This window comes from Octopus sinensis, linkage group LG28 (assembly GCF_006345805.1).
Source record: "Octopus sinensis linkage group LG28, ASM634580v1, whole genome shotgun sequence".
NCBI lineage: Eukaryota > Metazoa > Mollusca > Cephalopoda > Octopoda > Octopodidae > Octopus > Octopus sinensis.
Genome location: NC_043024.1, coordinates 16,952,728 through 16,977,727, shown reverse-complemented (window position 1 = coordinate 16,977,727; position 25,000 = coordinate 16,952,728). Strand labels below are relative to the sequence as shown.

The following is a 25,000-nucleotide window of genomic DNA, read 5'->3' as shown; positions in this document are numbered from 1 at the left end:
AATATCTCATAGAGATATGTAGAGTGGTGGGGCATGTCTCTAGATGCAGGCCTAGCTGTTGGGGGTATTTGTCTCCCCTTCTTAAATATATAAGGACACAGTGTGTCGAAGCCATCAGAAAGCGTTGATGCTTTCTAGGGCTAAACAGCGGTGGTGTAATCCTCTACTGTCACGTTAAGTTGACAGTATACAACCATTATATATATATATATATATATATATATATATATATATACACAGCACGGATTTTTGTCAGTGAACAGGTCGCAGATTTTAGCAACGAAAATATTTTGACAAATTAAACTTATTTGTTGAAGTGAATCGAACGGCTTTTGTGTGTTTCTTAAATGGCTTATAAACACCTTCCACGCTGCAATTGTTTTCGTTTCAGCACATGATCTCAGATCAAATTACTTGCTATGCGAGTACATCTCCATAATATATATATATATATATATAGGTGCAGGAGTGGCTGGGTGGTAAGAAGCTTGCTTCCCAACCACATGGCTCCGAGTTCAGTTCCACTGCGTAGCACCTTCGGCAAGTGTCTTCTACTATAGCCTTGGCCAACCAAAACCTTGTGAGTGGATTTGGTAAACAGAAATTGAAAGAAGCCCATCATATATATATACATCTGTGTATGTGTGTGTTTATGTATTTGTGTGTCTGTGTTTGTCCCTCTACCATTGCTTGAAAACCAATGTCGGTGTGTAATTCAGTGATCCCTGTAACTTAGTGGTTCGGCAAAAGCAACTGATAGAGTAAGTACTTGGCTTAAAAAGTAAGTACTAGGGTTGATTCATTCAACTAAAAATTCTTCAAGGTAGTGCCCCAGCATGGCCACAGTCTAAGGACTAAAACAAGCAAAAGACAAAAAATTTATGTGTGTGTGTGTATATTATATGTATATATATTCTTTTATTTTTTTACTTGTTTCAGTCATTTGACTACGGCCATGCTGAAGCACCACTTATTCTTATTCTTTGCAAGTATAATACTTATTCTATTGGTCTCTTTTGCCGAACTGCTACGTTACAGGGATGCAAACACACCAACATTGGCTGTCAAGCGATGGTGAGAGGACAAACACGGACACACACACAAACACACACACACACGACAGGCTTCTTTCTGTTTCTGTCTACCAAATCCACTCACAAGACTTTGGTCAGTGCTATAGTAGAAGACATTAGCCAAGGTATCACTCAGTGAGACTGAACCCGGAACCATGTGGTTGGTAAGCAAGCTTCTTTCCACACAGCCATGCCTGCACCCATATATATATATATATATATATAATCTTTCGCTTGTTTCAGTCATTAAACTGTGACCATGCTGGGGCACCATCTTGAAGAAATGTGATTCATTTATTTGAATTAATTGAACCCAGTAATTTTTAAATCCCGGTATTTATTCTATTGGATCTCTTTTGTCAAACCACTAAGTTACGGGAATGTAAACACACCAGTACCAGTTGTCAAGCAGTGGTTGGAGACAAAGAGACACACACACACACACACACACATACAAACAGACAAAAAGACACACACAGACACACATATATGCTGATAGATATGTCTCCACCAGATAGTTTTAGTAATACAGAATGCAAAAGATCTCAGTGTTAGAGAAGAGACACAGTTTAGGTTTATTGTCTTCTCATACCATGGCCAGATGTTACAATGATTGACTCATCCGACAAAAACAGACATGGGGAAGCAAGTTCCATACGAATAACACAGGGAAAGCCAGGCTCCTTTAAATAGTAATGGTAATGTGTATAAAAATGAAAATAGTAAAAATGACAATAATGAATATAATTCCAATAATAACGTCAATAATGATATGATGAGTAATAAAACAAATCATACTTATAATGAAAACCAGATTGAGATGAAGTGAAGACATAAGTGGTTGTTGTTGGCTTAATTCCTGATTTGGTGGTGGGCATTGAAGAAAGGACTATTGGAAAATAGATTGAAAAGAAAATATGTAAGATAGAAATAGTTGCTTAAAGTAGAAGGGTAGAAAGTGGTAGAAATAATAATAAAGTTTGGGGAGAACAAGGGAGGGCAAGGAGCAGGGTGGGGTAGAAAAAAAGAGGGTTGATTGCTAAATATGTTTAAAAAAAGATTAAGGGGTTGTAACTTTAAAAATGATTAGGGTTGTATCTAAGATTGTGTGGGTTATGAGAAGTGTGTAGGTTGTTATCAATGGTGATTTACAAGGGTAGGGTTGTGACTGGGCAGTGATGTTATGTCTGGAAGAGAGAAGGCAAATTAAAACAGAATCAAGAAGGAAGAATCAGTACAGTGATAATGGTGGTTGTGATAATAATAACAATAATAATAATGAATGCCCTGATGCAGTACCAGGCATTGGCTTTCATGGCTTCTGATCTTAACTGATTGGAAGTGTTATCATGTACATTGTTTTGTCTTGCTATAAAAGATGGGCTACAGCAAATATTCTGCTCAATACCAAAGATTTGCTGTCAGTTGTTTGACCTTAACCAGTTGAGCATGTCCCTTAGTGGTTGATATGTGCATCTCTGATCACGAGCAGAAGTAGTGGGGGAGCATCATAGCCATATGTTGAAAGGAATTCTTTAGGGTTTGGATAATTCACCTCTGGAAACATGGGTGTTTTGTTTATCATCCTAAAACAACCCTTATTCAGGGACCTTTTGAGCAGGATGGATACTCAACAAGAAGAAAATTCTAACTGGGCCCCACCTGCAAGATCATGTGCTGTTTATCTTGATATGGGATCACCATGTCGCACACATATGGTTGCAATGCATGTGCCTAGTGTACCCTTGTCAAACGGATAGTCATGATGGGTATACTGGGCATCGTATATTTACCCCAGTGTCATTTTGATGGCATGCACATCTCTCTCACTCAATAATAATAATAATAATAATACATGTAAAAATAAAAAATGGGTAAAAATTTGAGTGTAGATATACATATACAGATATATGTGAGCATGCACATATATGTGTATACATAATTTACATCATTATATATGAATATATACTTAAATACACACACACACACACCCATAGATATATACCAACATGTACACATATACACACATATAGATACACATAAATATTTGAAAACTTCCAATGTTTTTCCAGTATGTGTACAAAGGCCAAATGCTATTTCCCACCAAAAGTATGTTTCCCACTCAACATTATGAGAATATAGCAAACATTACAACTAATATCAGTGGACAAACAACTAATTTAGTAAGTTTCTCCTATAAATGTGACATCAATGACACAAAAATGAGCCTTTCATCAACTTAGGTAACCATATTTAGAAACTGGTCACCTCACAGACACAAGTACAACAAATTTTTTATTAACATGTGTTCATCCACTTTATACAATCATTGTGGATATTGACAATATTTCATATATACACATACATATGGATGCACATACACATACGTAGAAGCAAGCATATAGAAACAAACGCATACACACACATACATACATACAAACATTCATGAATGCAACTACGACAACAATGAAGACAAGGAAAACGATTCAGAATCATTTAGAAAGACCATGTTTATTATGTGTGTGAGAGAGAGAAGAGAAGAGACAAGGAGAGAGAGAGAGAAGAGAGTGGAAAGAGATAAGTGAGTAGGCAGCTAGGTAGGAAAGCATGTAGATGGATGGATGAATGGATAGAAAAATAGATAGACACTTACATACATACATACATACACATACATACATACATACATATTTATTCCTAACATAAAATTTTACATTCACTTGTAAAACAGCTACTTTGTATACATGAATGTGCGTGTATATATATATATATGTATATATATACATATATATATATATATATAGGAATGGCTGTGTGGTAAGTAGCTTGCTTACCAACCACATGGTTCTGGGTTCAGTTCCACTGCGTGGCACCTTGGGCACGTGTTTTCTACTATAGCTTCGGGCCAATCAAAGTCTTGTGAGTGGATTTGGTAGACGGAAACTGAAGGAAGCCCGTCACATATCTGTATATCTTTATGTATGTGTGTGTATATGTTTGTGTGTCTGTGTTTGTCCCTGCAACATTGCTTGACAATCAATGCTGGTGTCTTTACGTCCCTGTAACTTAGCAGTTAGGCAAAAGAGACTGACAGAATAAGTACTAGGCTTACAAAGAATCAGTCCTGGGGCCGATTTGCTCGACTAAAGGCAGTGCTCCGGCATGGCCACAGTCAAATGACTGAAATAAGTAAAAGAATAAAAGAGTATATATATATATATATATATATATATATATATATATATATAGTTAATCATTCTACTTGTCCCTCGCAATGTGCATATGTATCTCCACACACACACACCTTCTCCTTGACTTACAACCATCTGCAATTAGGGTCACAAGAAATAAATAAATAAAAAAAGCAAAGACAAAAAATTCGATTTTTGGACATGGGGCAGCTATATGTACGATAACTATGGCAGCCTCTGGCAATATAGGCCCTTCCCCTCAGACCCAGGCATCCACTTCTTGCCTCTGTCTCTCAGTCACTTTCAAGCATCAGTTGCATTCAAATGAAAACAGTGTTGGAAAATATAAATCCGACATACGACCAGACTGACTTACGACCGGTCAGTCAGAATGGAACTCAGTTGTAAGTTGAGAAGAAGCTGTATACACACACACACACACACACATATATATATATAAGTGCAGACTGACTGGCTCCTGTGCTGGTGTCACGTAAAAAGCACCATTCGAAAGTGGGTCATTGCCAGTGCTGCCTGACTGGCTCCTGTGCCGATGGCATGTAAAAAGCACCATTCAAGCATGGTTGATGCTAGTATCGCCTGCCTGGCCCTTGTGTCTGTGGCCCTTGTGTCTGTGGCACATAAAAAGCCTAACCCACTATTCTCTTGGAGTGGTTGGCATTAGGAAGGACATCCAGCTGTAGAAACCTTGCCAGATCAGATTTAGAGTCTGGTGTAGCCTCATGGCTTGCCAGTCCTCAGTCAAACCATCCAACCCATGCCAGCATGGAAAGTGGACATTAAACGACGACAATGATATATATATATATCAAAAACAGTGTTGTTTGTGAAGCTGTTTGGGGGGGGGGGCATAACAAGATGATGAGAAGTAATGCATGTGTGTGTGTGTGTGTGTGTGTTTGAGCAAGTGCATATGGCTGTAGTGGTAGAGAGGACAATTTACAATTAACTGAAGTTACATTTTCCACTCTATCATTCTACTTAACAAAATAATGAACACTCTCCTTCAATCCCTCCTCTTCGTTATCATCACCACCATCACCACCACCGTTCTCACCCTCTGCCTTGAGTTCTTCATATCTGACACCCAAACACGCACCTATCTACCTCACTCTGTCTCATTTCTTAAAGCAGCCCTGTTACTCTCTCTCGCCCTCTCTCTCTCCCTCACTCACTCATTTGCAGTTCTTTTCTTAGTTCTTCAATTAAAGCATTGAATAACAGTTATGTAGAGGTGTGTGTATGACACAACACATGAGGCAGTATGCACATGTGTGTGTGTGTGTGTGTGCATGCATACATCTATTTATGTACCTGAGAGTGCTAGCATTTATATATATATATATATATATATATATATATATATGTATGTGTGTGTATGTTCGTATGTATATATATATATATATACACACACACACACATATATACCAGTGTGTGTATGCATGCATGTGTATTTGTAAATGCACAAAGTGCAATCTAAAAAACTTTGACGCAAACACATATACTCACACTCAAACACACACACACAAATATAGATATACATTCATGCGTGTGTGTGTGTGTGTGTATGTGTGTGTGTTGAAGCAGACTGCATTATTGTACCTATTTTAAGTGACTATTAAAAGGATTCTCTCCCCTTCTGCTGCCAACCAGATGGATGTCCTCTCTTGCATAACAATATTGGATTATAGAGTGAAACATACAGACAAGCGTGTGTGTGTAGGCACACACACATACATATATATATATATACATGTATGTTTCTGTATATATATATATATATATATATATATGCACACACATACATGTATATATATATATATACATGTATGTGTCTGTGTCTGTGTATATAGAGAGAGACAGACAGGCAGACAGACTGACAGACAGAAAGACTGATAGATAGATAGATATTTAGATAGATAGAGAGAGTGAGAGATGGATAGATAGATAGATAGATAAATAGATAGATAGATAGATAGATAGATAGAGAGAGAGTGAGAGAGGGATAGATAGAGAGAGAGAGAGTGAGAGATGGATAGATAGATAGATAGATAGACAGGTAGATTGATAGATAAATGAAGAGATAGACAGATAGACAGACAGAAAACCAGACGTACAGACAGATAGGTATGTAAATATCACATGCATACACATACATAGAGTTGGAGAAGTTTAAAATATATGCACACAAGAGGAAAATATGTTTGTAAGGATGCATGAGTGTGTGTGTGTGTGAGAGAGAGAGAGAGAGAGAGAGAGAGAGAGAGCGTGTGAGAGAGAGGATGGTGGGTTGACAGACAGATAAAATTACAGACTGACAGACAGGTTTGAGGAGATAATTAAATTTGAGAACAGTGATTGGTTAAATATATGATGGGTAAGAGAAATATTTATAGCCTCTGTGTGTGTCTGTGTATACACACACATACACATTATGCAAACACTCAAACAGGTAACAATGAATATATATACTTATACCGCACATGTGTGTGTGTGTGTGTGGAAAGATTTACACACATGCAGAGAATTAACAATTGAAATATTTGTAGACCCTATATATATATATACATATATATACACACACACACACACACACACATATATATACATATATAGAGAGATAGATAGATACATACATACATACATACAGATGTACATACATACATTGAAATACACACACAAACAGTTAACAATAGAAATATTTATAGCTTAAATATATAGATAGATTTGTATACACACACAAGTTTGTGTGCATATATATATAGATATAAATATATATACACACACACAGGTAACAATGGGAATATTTATAGCATGCATGTGGTGTGGAGAGAGAGTGACAATTCTTTCATTTCTGTGTTCATAAATAGACACAATAACAGATACAAATATCAATATTATAGTGACCATGATGATGATGCTGGTGTTGTTGGTGGTGGCAGAGGTGGTGGTGGTGGTGGTGATGATTGTCATCGTCATCATCATAATCATGAGATTATAGATCTGCTGTATAATGCCTAGTCCCAGACAAAAGAACATCAACAAACCTCGTCCATTCTATTATTCAGCCACCATCGTCATCCCCACCACAACCTCAACTACCACCACCTCCAACAACAACAACATATAAAATGACAAATTAATGAAGGGAAACCTCTATGTAGTCATTTATCTTCCGAGGAAATCTCCCACCAAACTGGAAAATTTGCCATCTTAAAGAAGGACACCCAGGACATTGTGACCAAGTGATTCTAGCCTCTTGAGTCCCCTTTCACATCAGTGCCTCCTTTTTCACATCAATATCCTCTTTATCACCAAATGGAATTCTAACCCCCACCACACACACACATACCTCAGCAGTATATTTTAATCAATCAGAGCAACATAATATTGGTTTCAAATTTTGACACAAGGCCGGCAATTTTGGAGGAGGAGGTAAGTTGATTACATCAACCCTAGTGATTAACTGGTACTTAATTTATTGGACCTGAAAGGATGAATGGCAAAGTCAACCTCAGTGGAATTTGAATTCAGAACATAAAAATGGACGAAAAGGTACTGAGCACTTCACTCAGTACACTAACAATTATGCCCCCTTAATAATAATAATAATAATAATAATAATAATAATAATAATAATAATAATAATGGCCACAGGCACAGGAGTGGCTGTGTGGTAAATAGCTTGCTTCGCGCCCACATGGTTCCGAGTTCAGTCCCCTTGGGCAAGTGTCTTCTATTATAGCCTCAGGCTAACCAAAGCCTTGTGAGTGGATTTGGTAGACAGAAACTGAAAGAAGCCTGTCGTGTGTGTGTGTGTGTGTGTGTGTTTGTGTCCCCCCCCCCCCATCACTTGACAACTGTGTGTTTATGTCCCCTAAATCAACGGTTCAGCAAAAAAGTTCAATAGAATAAGTACTAGGCTTCCAAAGAATAAGACCTGGGGTCGATTTGTTCGACTAAAGGCGGTGCTCCAGAATGGCCACAGTTAAATGACTGAAACACTATAAGCACAAGGCCTGAGATTTTGAGAGAAGGGGCTAGTCAATTATATCGACCCCAGTGTTCAGCTGGTACTTATTTTACTGACCCCAAAAGAATGAAAGACAAAGCGACCTCGGCAGAATTTGACCTCAGAATATAAAGATGGATGAAAGGGCGCTAAGCATTTTACCCAGCATGGTAACAAGTCTGCCGATTCACCATTTTAACAGAACTCTATAAGATCATCACACTGGTTTATTATCTACATGTTCTTCAGTTATCTTTTTCAGCATGTGACTTTTTTTTACATATTTGCTGCAAATAATGCCTCCCCACTTTTAAAATTCTGATGGAATTTACTAAAGAAAGCAAGGACTTTCTGTAATGCAATCATATTGGACCTTGCTACATCATCAGCCATCTTTTTCTATTCACTGAGAACACAATGTCTGACTCATATTTTAATCCTGATAAAGATATTTTTTAAAGAGTTTAGAAAATATAAATACTTTACTCAATCTAAATATTTGATTTCAAAGAAAAATTACATGCCCCACCATTACCTCTAAATATTCAGAGCCCTCCATAGTGGCCATTGGACATTTGACATTTCGAGCTCACAACTCCCCTAAGGTGGTATAACCACCTAAGTCAAGAACCATGAAAGATAGGATGGTCAGATCTGGAAAGACTTCAGTTAGTATTGTCTTAAAGTTAAACAACAGTAACCAATATTGCTATAATCATCATATTAGCCATGAGCTCTAGGTGGTTACTCAATCTGCTAGAAACAGCAGATCATCAGTACATTTGCAATTGATATAATTAGCAAAAGTATGGTGCAGGCTACCAAGGTCAATCCCACGAGCAAATGATAACTGTAGTGTTACTCTGTGTGTGTGTGTGTGTGTGCTTGTTTGTGTGTGTGTGTGAAAACACACGCATGGCACCCCTGCATGCTATACAGTGCAAGATGGCTAAAAGTTTTAGACAAAAGAAGGAAGGACACCCAGTCATAAACCCCGCCTCACATAGGCTGTTCAATTCATGCTAGCATGGAAAAGCTGACACAACCATAATGGTGATGCCATATCATCCACGTCGTCATTGTCGTCATCATCATTATTATTATTTAACCCTTTCGATACGGACCTGGCTGAAATGGGTCCTGGATCAAATGTCTCTTTTAAAATCCTTCCACCAAACCTTTGTCATAATTTACGTTCCTAACACTAGCTTAATGATAACTAAGTTATTTTACTAAATTCTTTGTTATTTTTCAAATTAATTGAAAGGAACACATAGCATCTCAACAGAAATACAGTAACGAAAGGGTTAACAACCATGTTCTATGCTGGCATTGGCTGAATGGTTTGCCTGGATATAATAGGCCCAAGGGTTGCATTGTGCTCCAGTGTCTGCTATGGCATCCATCATTTATATGGTCAAATGCCATTCTGCATGCTTACCCCTTTACAGAGTGCAAGGTTATTAGCAGCTCAAATATGTTTGGAGCATATCTGGTCCTCTAAGAAAGCTATTCCTTGTGAGAATACATGGAGAAAATTTCTCACTGTAGACAAATAGGTGTAAAGACACCAAAAATCAGCTTGCAGCACCACCTACACAGACTGTGGGATGCAAGCATTTCAGAGTGGTTATCTCCTCTTCAATCACAGAAACCAGAGATGATGTGTTGCAAGCTGATAAGGGAAATTGTCTCTCTTATGATATTCCCATCATTGTAGAATGACTGGTGGCACTGATCAAATTATAGGGTGCCAGTGCAGGGCAGTGATGTGTATAGATATAAGGTTATTAGCAGCTCAAATGTGCTTGGGGCATATTTAAACCCGTGAGAAAGCTACTGTGTTTTGTGATGGAGAGAATTTCTTGCTGTAGACAATTGGGTGTGAAGACAGCAAAGACATTTTGCAGCACCAACTAAGCAGACTGTGGAATGCAAGCATTTCAAAGTGTCCTGGATACATTGATTTGTTTGTGCCACTAAGCAGCTTGTAAGGCCATGAACCCCAGGGTAGGGCAATTTTATGCTAGAAAAAAAAGGTGTAGAGAGGGAGGGTGAAGTATGGGAGAAAAGAGCCAGAGTTGATCAGATTTCTGGCTGGAGAGGGGCCAGATGGTTACCCATCTTTTATAGAAGAAAGTGGGGTCAACAAGATGGATCTGGAAAGCAATAAAAATTATTGGAATGTGGGTCTCTTGTTTCCTTTGCACTTCCACAGAAAAGGGCAGAAAGGTTTCAAATCAGGCCACCAACATATGTTGCATTTTTTACATTTTGATGGGGCTTCTTTCCAATTTGTTTTTTTTTTTCACCACAACCTTTGAAATGATGCAGGACATCTTTTTATGAGAAAACATTTTTGAAAATTTATTTTTTTAACCTCACCCCAGTCGCTACTCCCTATCCAGACTGATTTGGGCCAATTTTTATGGCACTACGCACTTAGAAACCATGGAGAAGGCATTTTAGTAAAAATAAAATAAAATTTTGTCAATATTTTCAGTTGTAAAGATGTGTGCTTTAACCCTTTCGTTACCAAACCGCCCAAAGCCGCTCGAAAAAAATTTTGGTTAACGTGACCAAACCGCCCAAACCCGCCCGTATTTTACCTATTCATATTTAAATGAGAATATCAGAGCAAATCTCTTTAGTACATTTGTGAAAACATGTGATTATACTTCGTAAACAGTTCATCTACAGTTTTGTACAACAATCGAAGTGTAATTTTAATTCCGTGAATTTTGGGAGATTTTTTTCCAAAATTTGTTTCTATTGTGTTTTCAAAATTTGTAATTCTGACAAAAAATGGATACGAATTTCATTATATCTAGCAGCGAGTCAGAATTCGAAGGCCTTGATAAATCTAACTCTATGACTGAAAAAAAAAAGCACGTGGTATTTGATAATGAATCTGATGTTTCATTTTCCGATAGTGAAAACAGTGAATCCGACAGCTCCGACAGCGATAAAGAAAATGAATTGGCACTTGAATGGAGTGAAAATTTAAAAACTGTTTCTTTCGGTGATTTTTTTGAAGAAACTGGACCAAGACACAGACTTTCCCAGGAGAGTAAAGCCTTAGACTATTTCTTTTTACTTTTTCGAATGAGCCTATTTGAAATCATTACGGCAGAAACGAACCGTTACGCTAAATGTAAACAAAGCGAAAGAAAGGATAGTTAGTGGTTTCCCACAACCTTAAATGAAATTAAGACTATTTTGCCATAAATATTATTATGGGTATCAGAAAGCTACCCAGAATAACAAATTCTATCGTAAAATTTTGTTGTATACCCAATTGAATATTAGCTAATAACCCATTTTCTATAGCGATGTTTGAACAAAATTTTAATAATTCTATATGTTGTTGAATTTACCTGTATCTACCTGCAATTAGAGTCACTTTGTGACAAAAATTATAGTATAGAATTGGTTGAGAACATTTCATTAAATTATCTTCCAAAAATCAGATTAATATATTGATAAATAAAAAAGTTATAGTTGTTTAATGAAACCAGACTAAATTTATGATTATGTTAGAAATTAATTGAAACACATAAGGGGTGTATTTTGGTCAGAAATATAGTAACGAAAGGGTTAAGGGAGATTGTGACTGTTGTTTCTAGCACATCCCACGACTATCTTCCCCATTTCTTTGTCACTCTTATATGTATTGATATTTTTCAATATTTTTCTCCCCGCAAACACATTTTGGAAAAAAAAACAACTGTTTGTTAGTGAGAGGGATGGCATAGGGTTGTAAATCAATGCTTCAATTATAAACCTTCACCCAAACTCTGCAAACATGGGAAATTAGACTGGTTGCTCTATGCTTGCAAAGATCCAAAGAATAAAGAAAAATATAATAAATAAAATCCTTTAGTTTATGAATGGTTTAAGAATTGGCAGCAGAGAAGGAATCAGGCAGGAGAATTCAGCTTGAAAGAACACCTTCCTACCTTAGTTAGATAGCATAGACAAAGGGAATGTTAAATTAACAAGAAGCATAAAAATTACATTATAATATATATATATATATATATATATATATATAATATATATATATATACTGTATGTATGTGTGTGTGTATGAGTGTATATATTTATATATATATATATATACATATACTGTGTATAAATATATATATACTGTATATATGTGTGTGTGTGCGGTGTGTCTATATATATGCATATATATATATACACACACACATATATTACATATATATACATACCGTATATGTATACACGCACACACACACACACACACACACACGTGTGTGTGTCAGTATTGTGTCAATGATGTAAATATAATATATACTCCGTATAAATACGTATATAATGATATTTTTTTCATTTTGCTATAAGATCAACAAAATGACTTTTGTTGCTGTACGAAAGAATGTATCGATCAACAATGAAGAATCGAGCACAATGTTTAATACTACTACTACTACTACATGTATTTATATACACACAATGCTGTATATATGTGTATGTGTGTAGATAAACAGATAAGTGCATATGGCTTATTTGATAAACATTGTGATATCTACGCGAATGGATAAGTTAGGAAATTACAATATAAAATGAAATACAGTATATTTGTAGGGTGTATATGTTTGTGTGTGTGTATACATACATGCACACATACGTACACACATGTATATATACATATACATTCATTTATATATAAATATATATAAACATATAAGTATATATACATGTAACCTATATATAAACACATACGTACATATACATACAACATACACACACATGCATCATAAGTATACACATTTACATATATAGGTATGTACGTTGTGACATTCATCATTTTGCTAAAGGCATTATCAGAACAAATATATAAAAGACTGCCATTCTAGCTAAGAATCTTGGAATTATTTGATACCAAAATTCAATATATTTGCCAGAATTCCAGTAAATGGCAATAAAGAAACCATTTTTCTCTTTCATTCTATTGCATAGCTCTACCATTCTATTCTATTCCATAATTGACAATCAACACGTTCTGTATGGAATGCGGATCTACCACAGCGGTTTTTGTTGTCCGACAGCTTCCATCTATAAAGCTTCAAGGATTCTGTACAAGAGTTCATCGCTCCAGAGATTCTACCTCAAATATATTTTTCTGTGTTCTACACAATATTCTCCCTCTTTTGCTCCACCAGACAAGCATAAATCTTGCTGTTTATGTCTGTTTCTAAGCTATCTTTGTAGTCCGGGGGAGGGGGCTTCATTCAAAAAGTCCATATATTACCATTGTGTACCAAGGATCAACTGGCAGTGCCACTACCAACACCACTACCATCATCATCATCATGTGGTTGCTGTAGTGATGGGGTGATAACACTGATGACAAGAAAATGGAAGAAGAGGTGGCCTATCAAGCTGCTAAAAATAGCAACCAAATCTCAATAAAATCACACATCCTTGCATTTTAAAAATAATGGAACTTGATCTTAGATTATGTAATCCAAAGTATACTGAGTGTGAAAGTGCATGGCTCAGTGGTTAGAGCATCGAGCTTACATTCGTGAGGTTGTGAGTTCAAATCCTGAACCGGGCTGCGTGTTGTGTTCTTGAGCAAGACACTTTATTTCACATTGCTCCAGTTCACTCAGCTGTAGAAATGAATTGTGACGTCACAGGTGCCAAGTTGTATCAGCCTTTGCCTATCCCTTGGATAACACTGGTGTGGAGAGGGGAGGCCGGTATGCATGGGTGACTGCTGGTTTTCCATTAACAACCTTGATGGACTTGTGCCTGGGAAGGTAACTTTCTAGGTGCAATCCCATTGTCAACCATGACCGAAGGGGGCTTCAAAAAAGATATACTGACTCAAAAACAGAACAAAAAGATGGAGTGGCCATATGCTGGAATGTCATTGATCACATGTCTAATCTGAGGTCATTAATCCTGTTACTAGCCATCCAAATTCAAATGGTGGTGGTATGAGTTTCCAGAACTCCATAGTCTTTTCAAGTAGCTAAAATGAGTCGATGAATCACCAGTTCTATCAACTGACAATAATCTGCTAATTGGATTGGTTGACCCTTAGACTGACCATTGGCTGAAAAAGCTCTTCTACCCAGATTGTGGCATGTAATTACACCAAACTTCACATCCACCATGCTGCTCCCCATGACATCGCTGTGACCCTCACTCAAAGATTTTTCATCTCTAAGGTTAGCTCCTCCATATACACATAACTGAGGTTAAACACTAACAAAGCGCCAAACTATGGCATTTGCCTGAAAGTAGAGACCACCGTTTGTCATCTTTTATATCTGATACTGGGATATGAATCAACTACACAGATTTCCAGTTAATCCAGATCAAAGTCTCTGTCTCTCCCTACCAATCACATTCATTTAATTAAGGAGACAATTAAGGTACTTCTGTCACTTGGACTTGACCATTTTTGACTTTGTGCCATATTAGTTATCAAACCAAACATTCATTGGTGTCCTTGCAAGGAAAGTCTAAGAAATTGTGTTTCCAAATTAAAAATCCAAAATAATATTGTAAACTATTTAAAAGAAAACAAAAAATTAGTTCACTTATTTTTAACATGTTCCTGGACGTGTGAAAGATATTACAATAGATATGTATGTTTCTATGAGTGTATGTATGTGTGTATGTGTGTGAGTGTGTGTTTATATACATATACATACATATATATTCTTTTTTTATATTCATTTATTTGTTTCAGTCATTTGACTGTGGCCATGCTGGGGCACCACCTTTAGCCGAACAAATCAAACCTAGGACTTATTCTTTGTAAGCCTAGTACTTATTCTATCAGTCGCTTCTGCTGAACTGCTAAGTTACGGGAATGTAAACACACCAACATTGTTGTCAAGCGATGATGGGAGGAGGCAAACACAGACTCACAAACATACACACATATATATTCTGCATAGTTTCTGCCAACCAAATTTCCTTCCCAAAAGATCATTGCTTAATCCAAGGCAGATGGCAATTGCCCTACCTGTTGCTACAGAGGGGGAAAAAGCCAACTAGGAACTATGTGCTTGCAATGTAAATTACTTCACACCCCCACCCACGCCACTCCTCACCCCAAAGATTATTTAAACCCCCACCCCCACAGCTATCGCTACGCACCAGAAATATTAAATATGTTTCTCGCTTCATTCTAATAGATTACATCATGCTATGTGTTTTAACGAGACGTATAATTAATTATAAATTCATGACAACAACAAAACAGAAATAAAATTTGAAACCATTAATTAAATAAAAAAAAAAAAGCAGACATTGTTTTATTTATTTTTGTTTTGTTTTAAATCATTTTCTTTATTTTGAATATCTGAGTTGTTCTCTTATTTTTATGCAACCAGAAACTCAATGAAACAACGAAAGAGATGGTCAAGTCTTTCATTCGTTTTAATCTTAAACCAATGGTCACAACGACCGTGTTTCATTAGTTGGTCAATTAATCATGTTACCACACTAATTTATTCAGTAATTCTTTTATTTATTTTATTTTTTTCCTTTTAATAACGTTCTTTTTTATTAATTTTGAATGACGTCTCCACAACTGAAACACCACTCTCTCTCTCTCTCTCTCTCTCTCTCTCTCTCTCTCTCTCTCACACACACTCATACTTACTGTTTGTCTCCTTCTCTCCCTCTCTCTCACTCACTATTTCTCTCTTTCCCTATACTCAGATGAAGGGCAAGAAACTCAAAATATCAGTATATGAAGTAAATTCTCCATCATTCTTAGCAATGATACTCATTAAATTCTACAACTGAATTCTCTTTTAACCCTTCTAAAACCACCTCTGTCTCTGTAGTACAAATGTCTTCTTTTCAAAAGTTTTGAATTAAAATCTTCCCAAACCTTAGTCACAATTTATGTTCCTAACACTAACTTAATGATAACTAAGTTATTTCACTAAATTCTTTGTTATATTTCAAGTTAATTGAAAGAAACACAGAGCATCTCAACAGAAATATGGTAACAAAAGGGTTAACAACTGGTGAGTGTGAAACAGTTATCAACGAGGAACATGAACTACTAGACAGGTCTTAATGTATTACACTTCCATGTTACTATGGTAACAGTTAAATTATTAGTTATCAATGAGGACCCGCAACTCTTTTCTCAGATTTCCAGATTTTAGTCTATGAACAAAATCATTTTCTTTTATCTTTCTTTTGATATCTCACCCATTAACAAGGTTTAAACATTTATAACAACTCCAGTACTTTATCTGGTACTCATTATCACAAAAAAAAAAATGAATTTTAAAATGCAAAAAGTCATCCAGGGAGCAAAAGTGTATAAATGTAGAAATAGGGAAAAGTACAGTTCCAGAAGGATAATCGACAAGGCTGCTGTCATTGAAGATTGAACTCAGAGCACAGACAATTAAAACAAATACCAAAGACATGTCTTTATATATGAAGGTATATTACTTTAGTCCACTCAGCTGCAAATGAGTAATAGTGACATCTGGTGGTTAACTCTGCCATGGATTTCCTTCCCATTCAAGTAGAAGTCACATTAATACCAAGGAAAATGAGATAGGTTCCAGCCTTACCAGCCTGGAGGTTCAAGGCAGACTTTAACTTTTAATTATATATACATAGGTATATATATATATTATATAAGAGCCCTGCTTCACCCATGGATGTTCAAAAGTAAGACTTAGGAAAAATCATTACATCTATGCATCATAGGGAAAAACAAAAAACTTTGTTTATCAAGACGTTATTATCCCAAATAATGAAGAAATTTGTCCTGATTGAGAGGCCTATCACTCTGGGAAGAGATGCTCTGACATGCGATAAAAAAAGATTGAAGTAAAGGCATTCTAATGTGAAAATTGTGTGGCAATGACAACTATTTTCTCTGGTCATTACACTGTGATTGCTTATAAGCTTGAAGCTTATGTAACACTATTATTATTCACAGAACTGTAAAACTCAGCACTGCCTATCAGAACATCGTTTTGTTTGTTTTGATATATATAATATATATATGTACATATATATGCATGTATGTATGCATATATCTATGTATATATGTATAAATATATTATATATATATATATATATATATATATATAATATATATATATATATATATATGTGTGTGTGTGTACATATATATATGCATGCATGTACGTATATATGTATATATATACATACATGAATATATGTATGTATATATATATATATATATATATATATACATGAATATATGTATGTATATATATATATATATATATATATATTATATATATATATATATATATATATACATATTTATATACATTCTGATAAAATGTTAATTGCTACAGTGCTATAATATCATATGTTTAGTAATTAATAAAGGTTAGTCAATTAATTAGTTATTATCAGTTTACCTTTGAAGGTCATCAATTTCATCGTAATGGCGTTGGTATCTTCTTGCTCCAAAACAGCTGAACACCCTTCAACACACAAACAAATGCATTTGGCTGAAGTAGGTCAAAGGTCATTAGGTACTGAAGGGAGGTCAGCAGAGTTCGGAAAGCTTTCTGGCAGTTAAAGTGTTTATATCTTTTTCATTCTCTCCTCTCATCTATCTTTAGTTATTCCTCTCTCCTCATAACTATACAAACGTGTGTATGTGTTCATGTGTGTGTGTGTAAATGTATATGTGCATACATACATGTATGTATGTATATATTTATCTATCTATCAATATATATATATATATATATATACACATACGTACATATGCATATATATATGGCTTCCGTGCAGGTGGCACGTAAAATGCACCAATCCGACCGTGGCCGATGCCAGCCTCGCCTGGCACCAGTGCAGGTGGCACGTAAAAAGCACCCACTACACTCACGGAGTGGTTGGCATTAGGAAGGGCATCCAGCTGTAGAAACATTGCCAGATAAGACTGGAGCCTGGTGCAGCCTTCTGACTTCCCAGATCCCCGGTCGAACCGTCCAACCCATGGTAGCATGGAGAACGGACATTAAACGATGATGATGATATTCTTTCATTCATTCAATGTCTGTTTTCTTGATTTCTCAGAGCATGGCTGCTGAGTTATTTTGAGGAGGCATTTTATGGCTGGATGCTCTTCCTGTCATGAACCCTTACCTGCTTTCAACAAAATGACCTTCTCCATTGCAGAGGCCTTTAAAAGTGACAAAGAATGTCACCATCATCATGACATCACTCAACTGGCAACACACATGGAATATCAACATTGATACATGCACACACACACACACACAAACACACACACATGCATGCAATGGGCTTTCTGCATACATACACACAAAAAAATGTCACTCTCTGTCAATTTTCCCTTCCTTCTGTGTACATTTTTTAAATTCCTTTATTGGTTTCTATCATTAAACTGTGGCCATGCTGGGGCACCACCTATAACAGTTTCAGGTGATCATATCAGTCTTCATACATATTTCAGACTGGAACATATTTTAGGGATTCAGGTTTTGTTAATTTTTTTATTTACAAAACATCCTGGGACACTAAATAAGAGAGAGACACACACACTACACGCACTTAGTCCCTCTTCCTCTCTCTCTCTTTCGCTTTACAGACACACATTTTTTCTCTGTCATTCTGTGTGTATATATATCTATGTATATATGCACACACACACATCTATATACAGGCATGGTCATGGCTGTGTGGTAAGATGCTTGCTTTCCAATCACATGGTTCTAGGTTCAGTCCCACTGTGTGGCACCTTGGGTAAGTGTCTTCAAGCCTTGTGAGTGGATGATTTGGTAGACGGAAGCTGAAAGAAGCCCATCATATATATAAATATATATATATATATATAGGTCTTTTCCATATGATAAAGGTAAATCTTCTTGTCTGCTCTGTATCAATGAACTCTATCTCATCCTGTTCTCAGAGAATTCTCTTGTAAATGCGTTTAAAGAATGCATTTATCTTTGCAAACATTGGCAAAAACATACCTTTAATTCCTATAAGTAATTTCTCCCAATCTACAAAATTCAACCTTTAACTGTCTTCTTAAATTTCATTTCCACTAAATATAGCTATTTCTATGCCTTTAAGCTGTATTCCCATTCATCTAATGCACTACATTTCTTCATTCTTGGTTTTCTGCTGTTTTATTTATTTCTCCTCCTTCTCTTTCTCTAAATTGCATTTGATGTTAAATCTATTAACAGTTTTTTTTTAAAAATAACTTGCCAGCATTCCCTTCATCATATACGCAGTCATCACATTTGGTTAAAATAGCTTACTGATGTTGTTTCTCTTTTTTCCTTGATGAGAAGATTGCATTGTTTTACATCATTTTATTCCCTCTGGAATAATTCTAATGTTTTCTTCGAAACATATGTCGGAAATATAAAGATTTGAATAACACCTGCATTTAACTAAATTTCCTTATTTTTCTCTCTCTCTCTCTCTCTCTCTCTCTCTCTATATATATATATATATATATATATATATATATATATATATATATATATATATATACATATATATATATATATATGCATGTGTATGTATGTACGTATGTGTGTGTGTGTGTATCTTGTCCACTGTATCCACTTGACAACTGTGTTGGTGCATTTATATACCCATAACTTAGTGGTTCAGCAAAAAAGACCAATAGAATAACTATTAGGGTCAATACATTCAACTAAAACATCAAGGTAGTGCCCCAGCATGGCCACAGTCTAATGACTGAAACAAGTAAAAGTATAATATATATATATTCTTTTATTCTCATACTATTTTACATGTTTCAGTCATTTGACTATGGCCATGCTGGAGCACCGCCTTTAGTCAAACAAATCGACCCCAGGACTTATTCTTTGTAAGCCTAGTACTTATTCTATCGATCTCTTATACTGAACTGCTAAGTTATGGGGACGCAAACACACCAACACTGGTTGTCAAGTGATGGGGGTGACAAATACAGACATACACATATATACAATAGGCTTCTTTCAGTTTCCACCTACCAAATCCACTCACAAGGCTTTGACTGGCCTGAGGCTATTGTAAAAGACACTTGCCCAAGATGCCATGAAGTATGTGGAACTAAACTCAGAACTATGAGGCTGGAAGCAAGATTCTTATCTCACAGACATGCCTACACTTATGATACACATACACACACAGAGGTTAGCACAAGATCGAAAAAATGGTACTCAAATACCAAAGGCAGAGTAATATGCTTTTATTGAAGCTGCAAAATTATCACAAGACTGTTACTCAGTGTTTCACTTCCCCATTCATTGGATAGTTGTGACAACTGTCCGACAAATGGGAATGTCACACTCTCGGTAATAGTCTAGTGATAATTTTGCAGCTTTATTAAGAAAGCATATTACTCTACCTTCGGTATTTGAGTACTATTTCAGCTTGTTTTGCACTTATGTGCTTACCTGTGTGTGTGTGTGTACATATATATATTAATTGAAGTGTACATTATTATATATCCACCACAACTGAGCTTACCAATCAGTTTCGTACTAGGAGTACAATGGATTGTTAGGTAACAATCCGATTATATAACTCTACACTCATCAGAGGTAGCCAATATGGATATACAATGCTGTACACTTCAGATAGTATACCCACTCTATTGACAGACATATATTACTATATATATATATATATATATATATATATATAGTAATTTCTCCTGTTATAGGCAACAGATGAAGGTTCCAGAACAACCTGCACAGATAATCTGCTTATAGTGATCAGATGTTCATGATGTACATTAGTTCCCTCTCTCCATCAAATCAACATTATCTGTGCAAATGTACGGTGTGCCACACATCAGATCTCAAAGAGATTGCACAGCTTTGTGAAGTATTTTGTTCAAGAACAGAATGCATTGTCTGAGCAATGATCCTGTGAAAGTAAATGAAGCACCCTGACCACATGGCTACTCTTAGTTCATCCCCCTCTCTCTCTCTGTCTTTCTCTCTCTCTCTCTCTCTCTCTTTACAAACACAAACATCACACCAACCACCATCCTCCCTTGCTACTAAATGTCACAATTAACAACTTGCTACATTAAATACAAAACCAATATTTTAAAGTAATGAACTCCTATTCGTTAGCCACTTATTAACTTTTTTAAATAACAAAAATAAAAACAAAAAAATAAATTCAAGCAAAAGAACAAAATGGTAAAATAAAAAAAAAACTGCATTTAAATTAAAACTAATTAAAAATTAAATGAAAATTTAAATTAAAAAATATTTTCAGCGAGTTTGCAGAGAATTAGGGAATATTAAAAGCAGAAGCAGAAACAAGGCAGGAAAGGGGAAAAAAGGCCAATATTGTTAATGTATTATCCCATAATGCCTTTGGAGGGAAGCATATTTTTAGATAATATTGGTTCAGCACAAATACATGCTTTCATCTAAAGTAATTAGAGCAAACTATCAAAAACATCCAGACTTTCAGTAAATGTGTATATATGTTTGTGTGAGTGTTTGTGTAACCAAGGGATCCTGGGTTAATGTTCCCTGCACAAGTATTTCAGTTGTTGGATCAAAACTTTTTTTTTTGTCCTATTCGTTCTTCCTCTAGAAACTTTACTTTCAGAACATCCTCTTTCACTGCTAATTAGGTTACCTAGGTAACAGAAACTATGGACAGTCATGATGGATACTCCTGAGCATTTCAGAAAAATCTGATTCCTATGTGTTTTTAAGGTTTATTGCTTCTGTGCATCAGCCACAAAGTTTATATTGTGTATGAATGTGTCCATATATATATATATATATATATATATATATATATAATATATATATATATGTATATATATATATATATATGTATATATGTGTTGTTGTGGCCCTCCAGCATGAACAGACATCAAAAGGATCCACAACTAAAGTGCAAGATGATCATCATTGAATTTGATAATCGACCATGAACGAAGAAAAATAAAAATGTCCTTACACAAACATACATTACATACATATATATCATCATCAATATCCTCATCATAATCATCACACACACACACACACACACACACGTTTTTTTTTTCTTTCCTTTCCATTTACCAATATTGCTCACAAAGCATTGGTTGACTCGTACCCAGATAGTAGATACCAGAAGACAGCATCCCTGCAATGGGACTGAACCTCTGATAATATGGTTCCAAAGTGAACATTTTAACCATACAACAACTTGTGAGACTTTTTATTTTTTATTTATTTATGTACCTGAAGAGACCCTGAATGAGTCGAAACATGTGTCATACTAAATAAAATCTTTTTATTCCATCTCTTATTATATATATATATATATAACAAATGGTAGATAGGTCACAATTCATTACAGCTGTTTCCAACAATTTTTTTTAAAATTCGTTGGAAACAGCTGTAATGAATTGACATCTATCCATCGTTTACTTATTTATTTATGGTTCACCTTTCTTGGAACATGCTTCTCATATGTTCTGAAGTATATTATTGACCATATATTTAATACAATGTGCAATTCTGGATTAGGCCAAGGGCTGATAATATACTCAGCTGGATTCAAATAATTGCATGCATAACCTGAATATCCTTCTGTCTATACTTTGGTACCAACGTTTGTATTCATCTACAGTTGCTGTGTATGCAGTTTAATTTTGACCTGACCTGTTGCCTTACCATTTAAGTGCCTTGCTCACCCACCTGAATCTTAATATATATATTGTGTGTATTATATATACGAAGAAGAGCAGACAACAAACTAATCTATTGATATTCTATCGAAACCATTCAAATACAAATGGAATCATTTAATTTCTGTTCTTTTCAATATTTTGTTCTCAAGAATTCATTTTAACTAAATTTGAATTTTATACAATATCAAACCAGTTATTGTTATTGCAGTGAAATAATAATATATTGAAGCCTAACACCATGGTACAGAAGTCAAATCTAAAAGTTTGACCATGTATTTTTTTCTTGTGTACATATTATTATTATTATTATTATTATAGTTTAAAGGATTGACGTAACTCTTCATAAAGGTAAATAGATAATACGGAAAGCACAATTAGATTGCAATAGATATTTTATTGGTTGAAAGATATTTCGACAGCGAGCCTGTCTTTGTCGAGTTCAAAATGAAAAGAGATATATAGAAATTCAAATTCAAAAATTTGAACAAGGACAATCTATTGCAATCACATCACGCTCTTCATATTGTCTTAGCATTATCCTGTGTTTGAGAATTTTTAAAAATCTCTTCTTTAACTTTCTAAGACATCTCAATGCTACTAAAGCAAACTTTGTTTACTTTCATTATTATTATTATTTCACTTAAGCATAGTGGTACTAATAATCTGGTGTTAGAACTCAATATATGTATGATTAAAAACAAAGCACCAGTCAAGTACAGAGCAGTAATATGAAATTGAATAAATGATCTCCATTAGCTAACAGCTGTTTCTGCTATAGTTGAGTGCTTGAGATATCATCCTAAAAGCTTAATCAGAGCCTCAAAGATGAAGTGCAATTTATTTGGGAAAACAAATGCATTTATATATATATTTAAAGAATATAATTTAACTGATAGTTCTTATAACTGTTTCTCTACATCAAAATAATCATATCCTAACTATGGAAGGAGCTCCTGAATTTCACCCTCCCCACCATACATGTGTGGTTTCTTATTGTTAATGCTTTTCAGTGTATACACACAAATGTACTTTGCTTTCCAAAATAAATTGTACTTAATGTTTGAGGCTCTGATGAAGCTTTTAGAATGACATTCAAGCACTCAACTATGAGTGCATCGCATCTTTTAGCAGAAACAACTGTAAGCTAATGAAGCTCGTAAGATAATTATTTATTTCTTTGTCATCTCATTTTCTTATTACCACTCTGTACTTGACTAACACTTCATTCTGTGAGGCCCAATGTTCAAAGGTAATGCTTCACCACCTCATTCCATATCTTCCTGGATCTACCTCTTCTACAGGTTTTGATATATATATATATATATATATATATATAATATAAAATAAAAATAAATGCACCCTTTTAAAGCCTACACACACACACACACATGCAACCCATGTCAGCATGGAATGTAGATGTTAAACGATGATGATGATGATGACACATAGATGTGTGTGTGAGAGCATTCATGTTCTTCGGTCTTCATAATGTTCTTGAGCTGTAAACAAATGTCATTGACTTGCAATCTACCATAAAAACATGTCCAGTGATTGGGCTGTCCTTGTTTGAAGAGGAAACATTACCTGACTTGGATACTGGTGAGGGTTGGTGAAAGGAAGAGCATCTAGTCATAGAAAATCTGCCTCAATTAATTTGGTTTGACTGACACAAACATGGAAAGAGAGTATTACATTATCAATGACAATGACGACGAAGACGATAATGACGACGATGATGAAGAGGATGTTAATATAATAGGCCAAAAAGAAAAATTTCGAGATCAAATAACAACAACAACTGGGTATAATTACAAGTTCATATGAAATGGAAATAAATGCTGAAAGAAGCAGTGAAATGATAATTTATAAGAAGACAAAGAAATGAGTCAATGGCATGGAAATAGGAAGAAAGAAATTGGTGGAAGAATCTGGTGAATTTTTAAAACAATAACAGAATGTGCAAGATCAAAGGAAATAGTAAAATGTCAGG

At 35.2% G+C, this 25,000-nt stretch overlaps 1 protein-coding gene across 1 annotated transcript in view; it reads right to left on the bottom strand.

Moving 5' to 3' along the window:
- LOC115225697 overlaps window positions 1-25,000 on the bottom strand; it is a 426,722-nt gene that overhangs the window by 79,023 nt on the left and 322,699 nt on the right. The window contains exon 5 of the mRNA XM_036514764.1: window positions 17,717-17,782. Coding sequence (XP_036370657.1) covers window positions 17,717-17,782 — 66 coding nt within the window. The remainder of the gene's footprint in view (window positions 1-17,716; window positions 17,783-25,000) is intronic.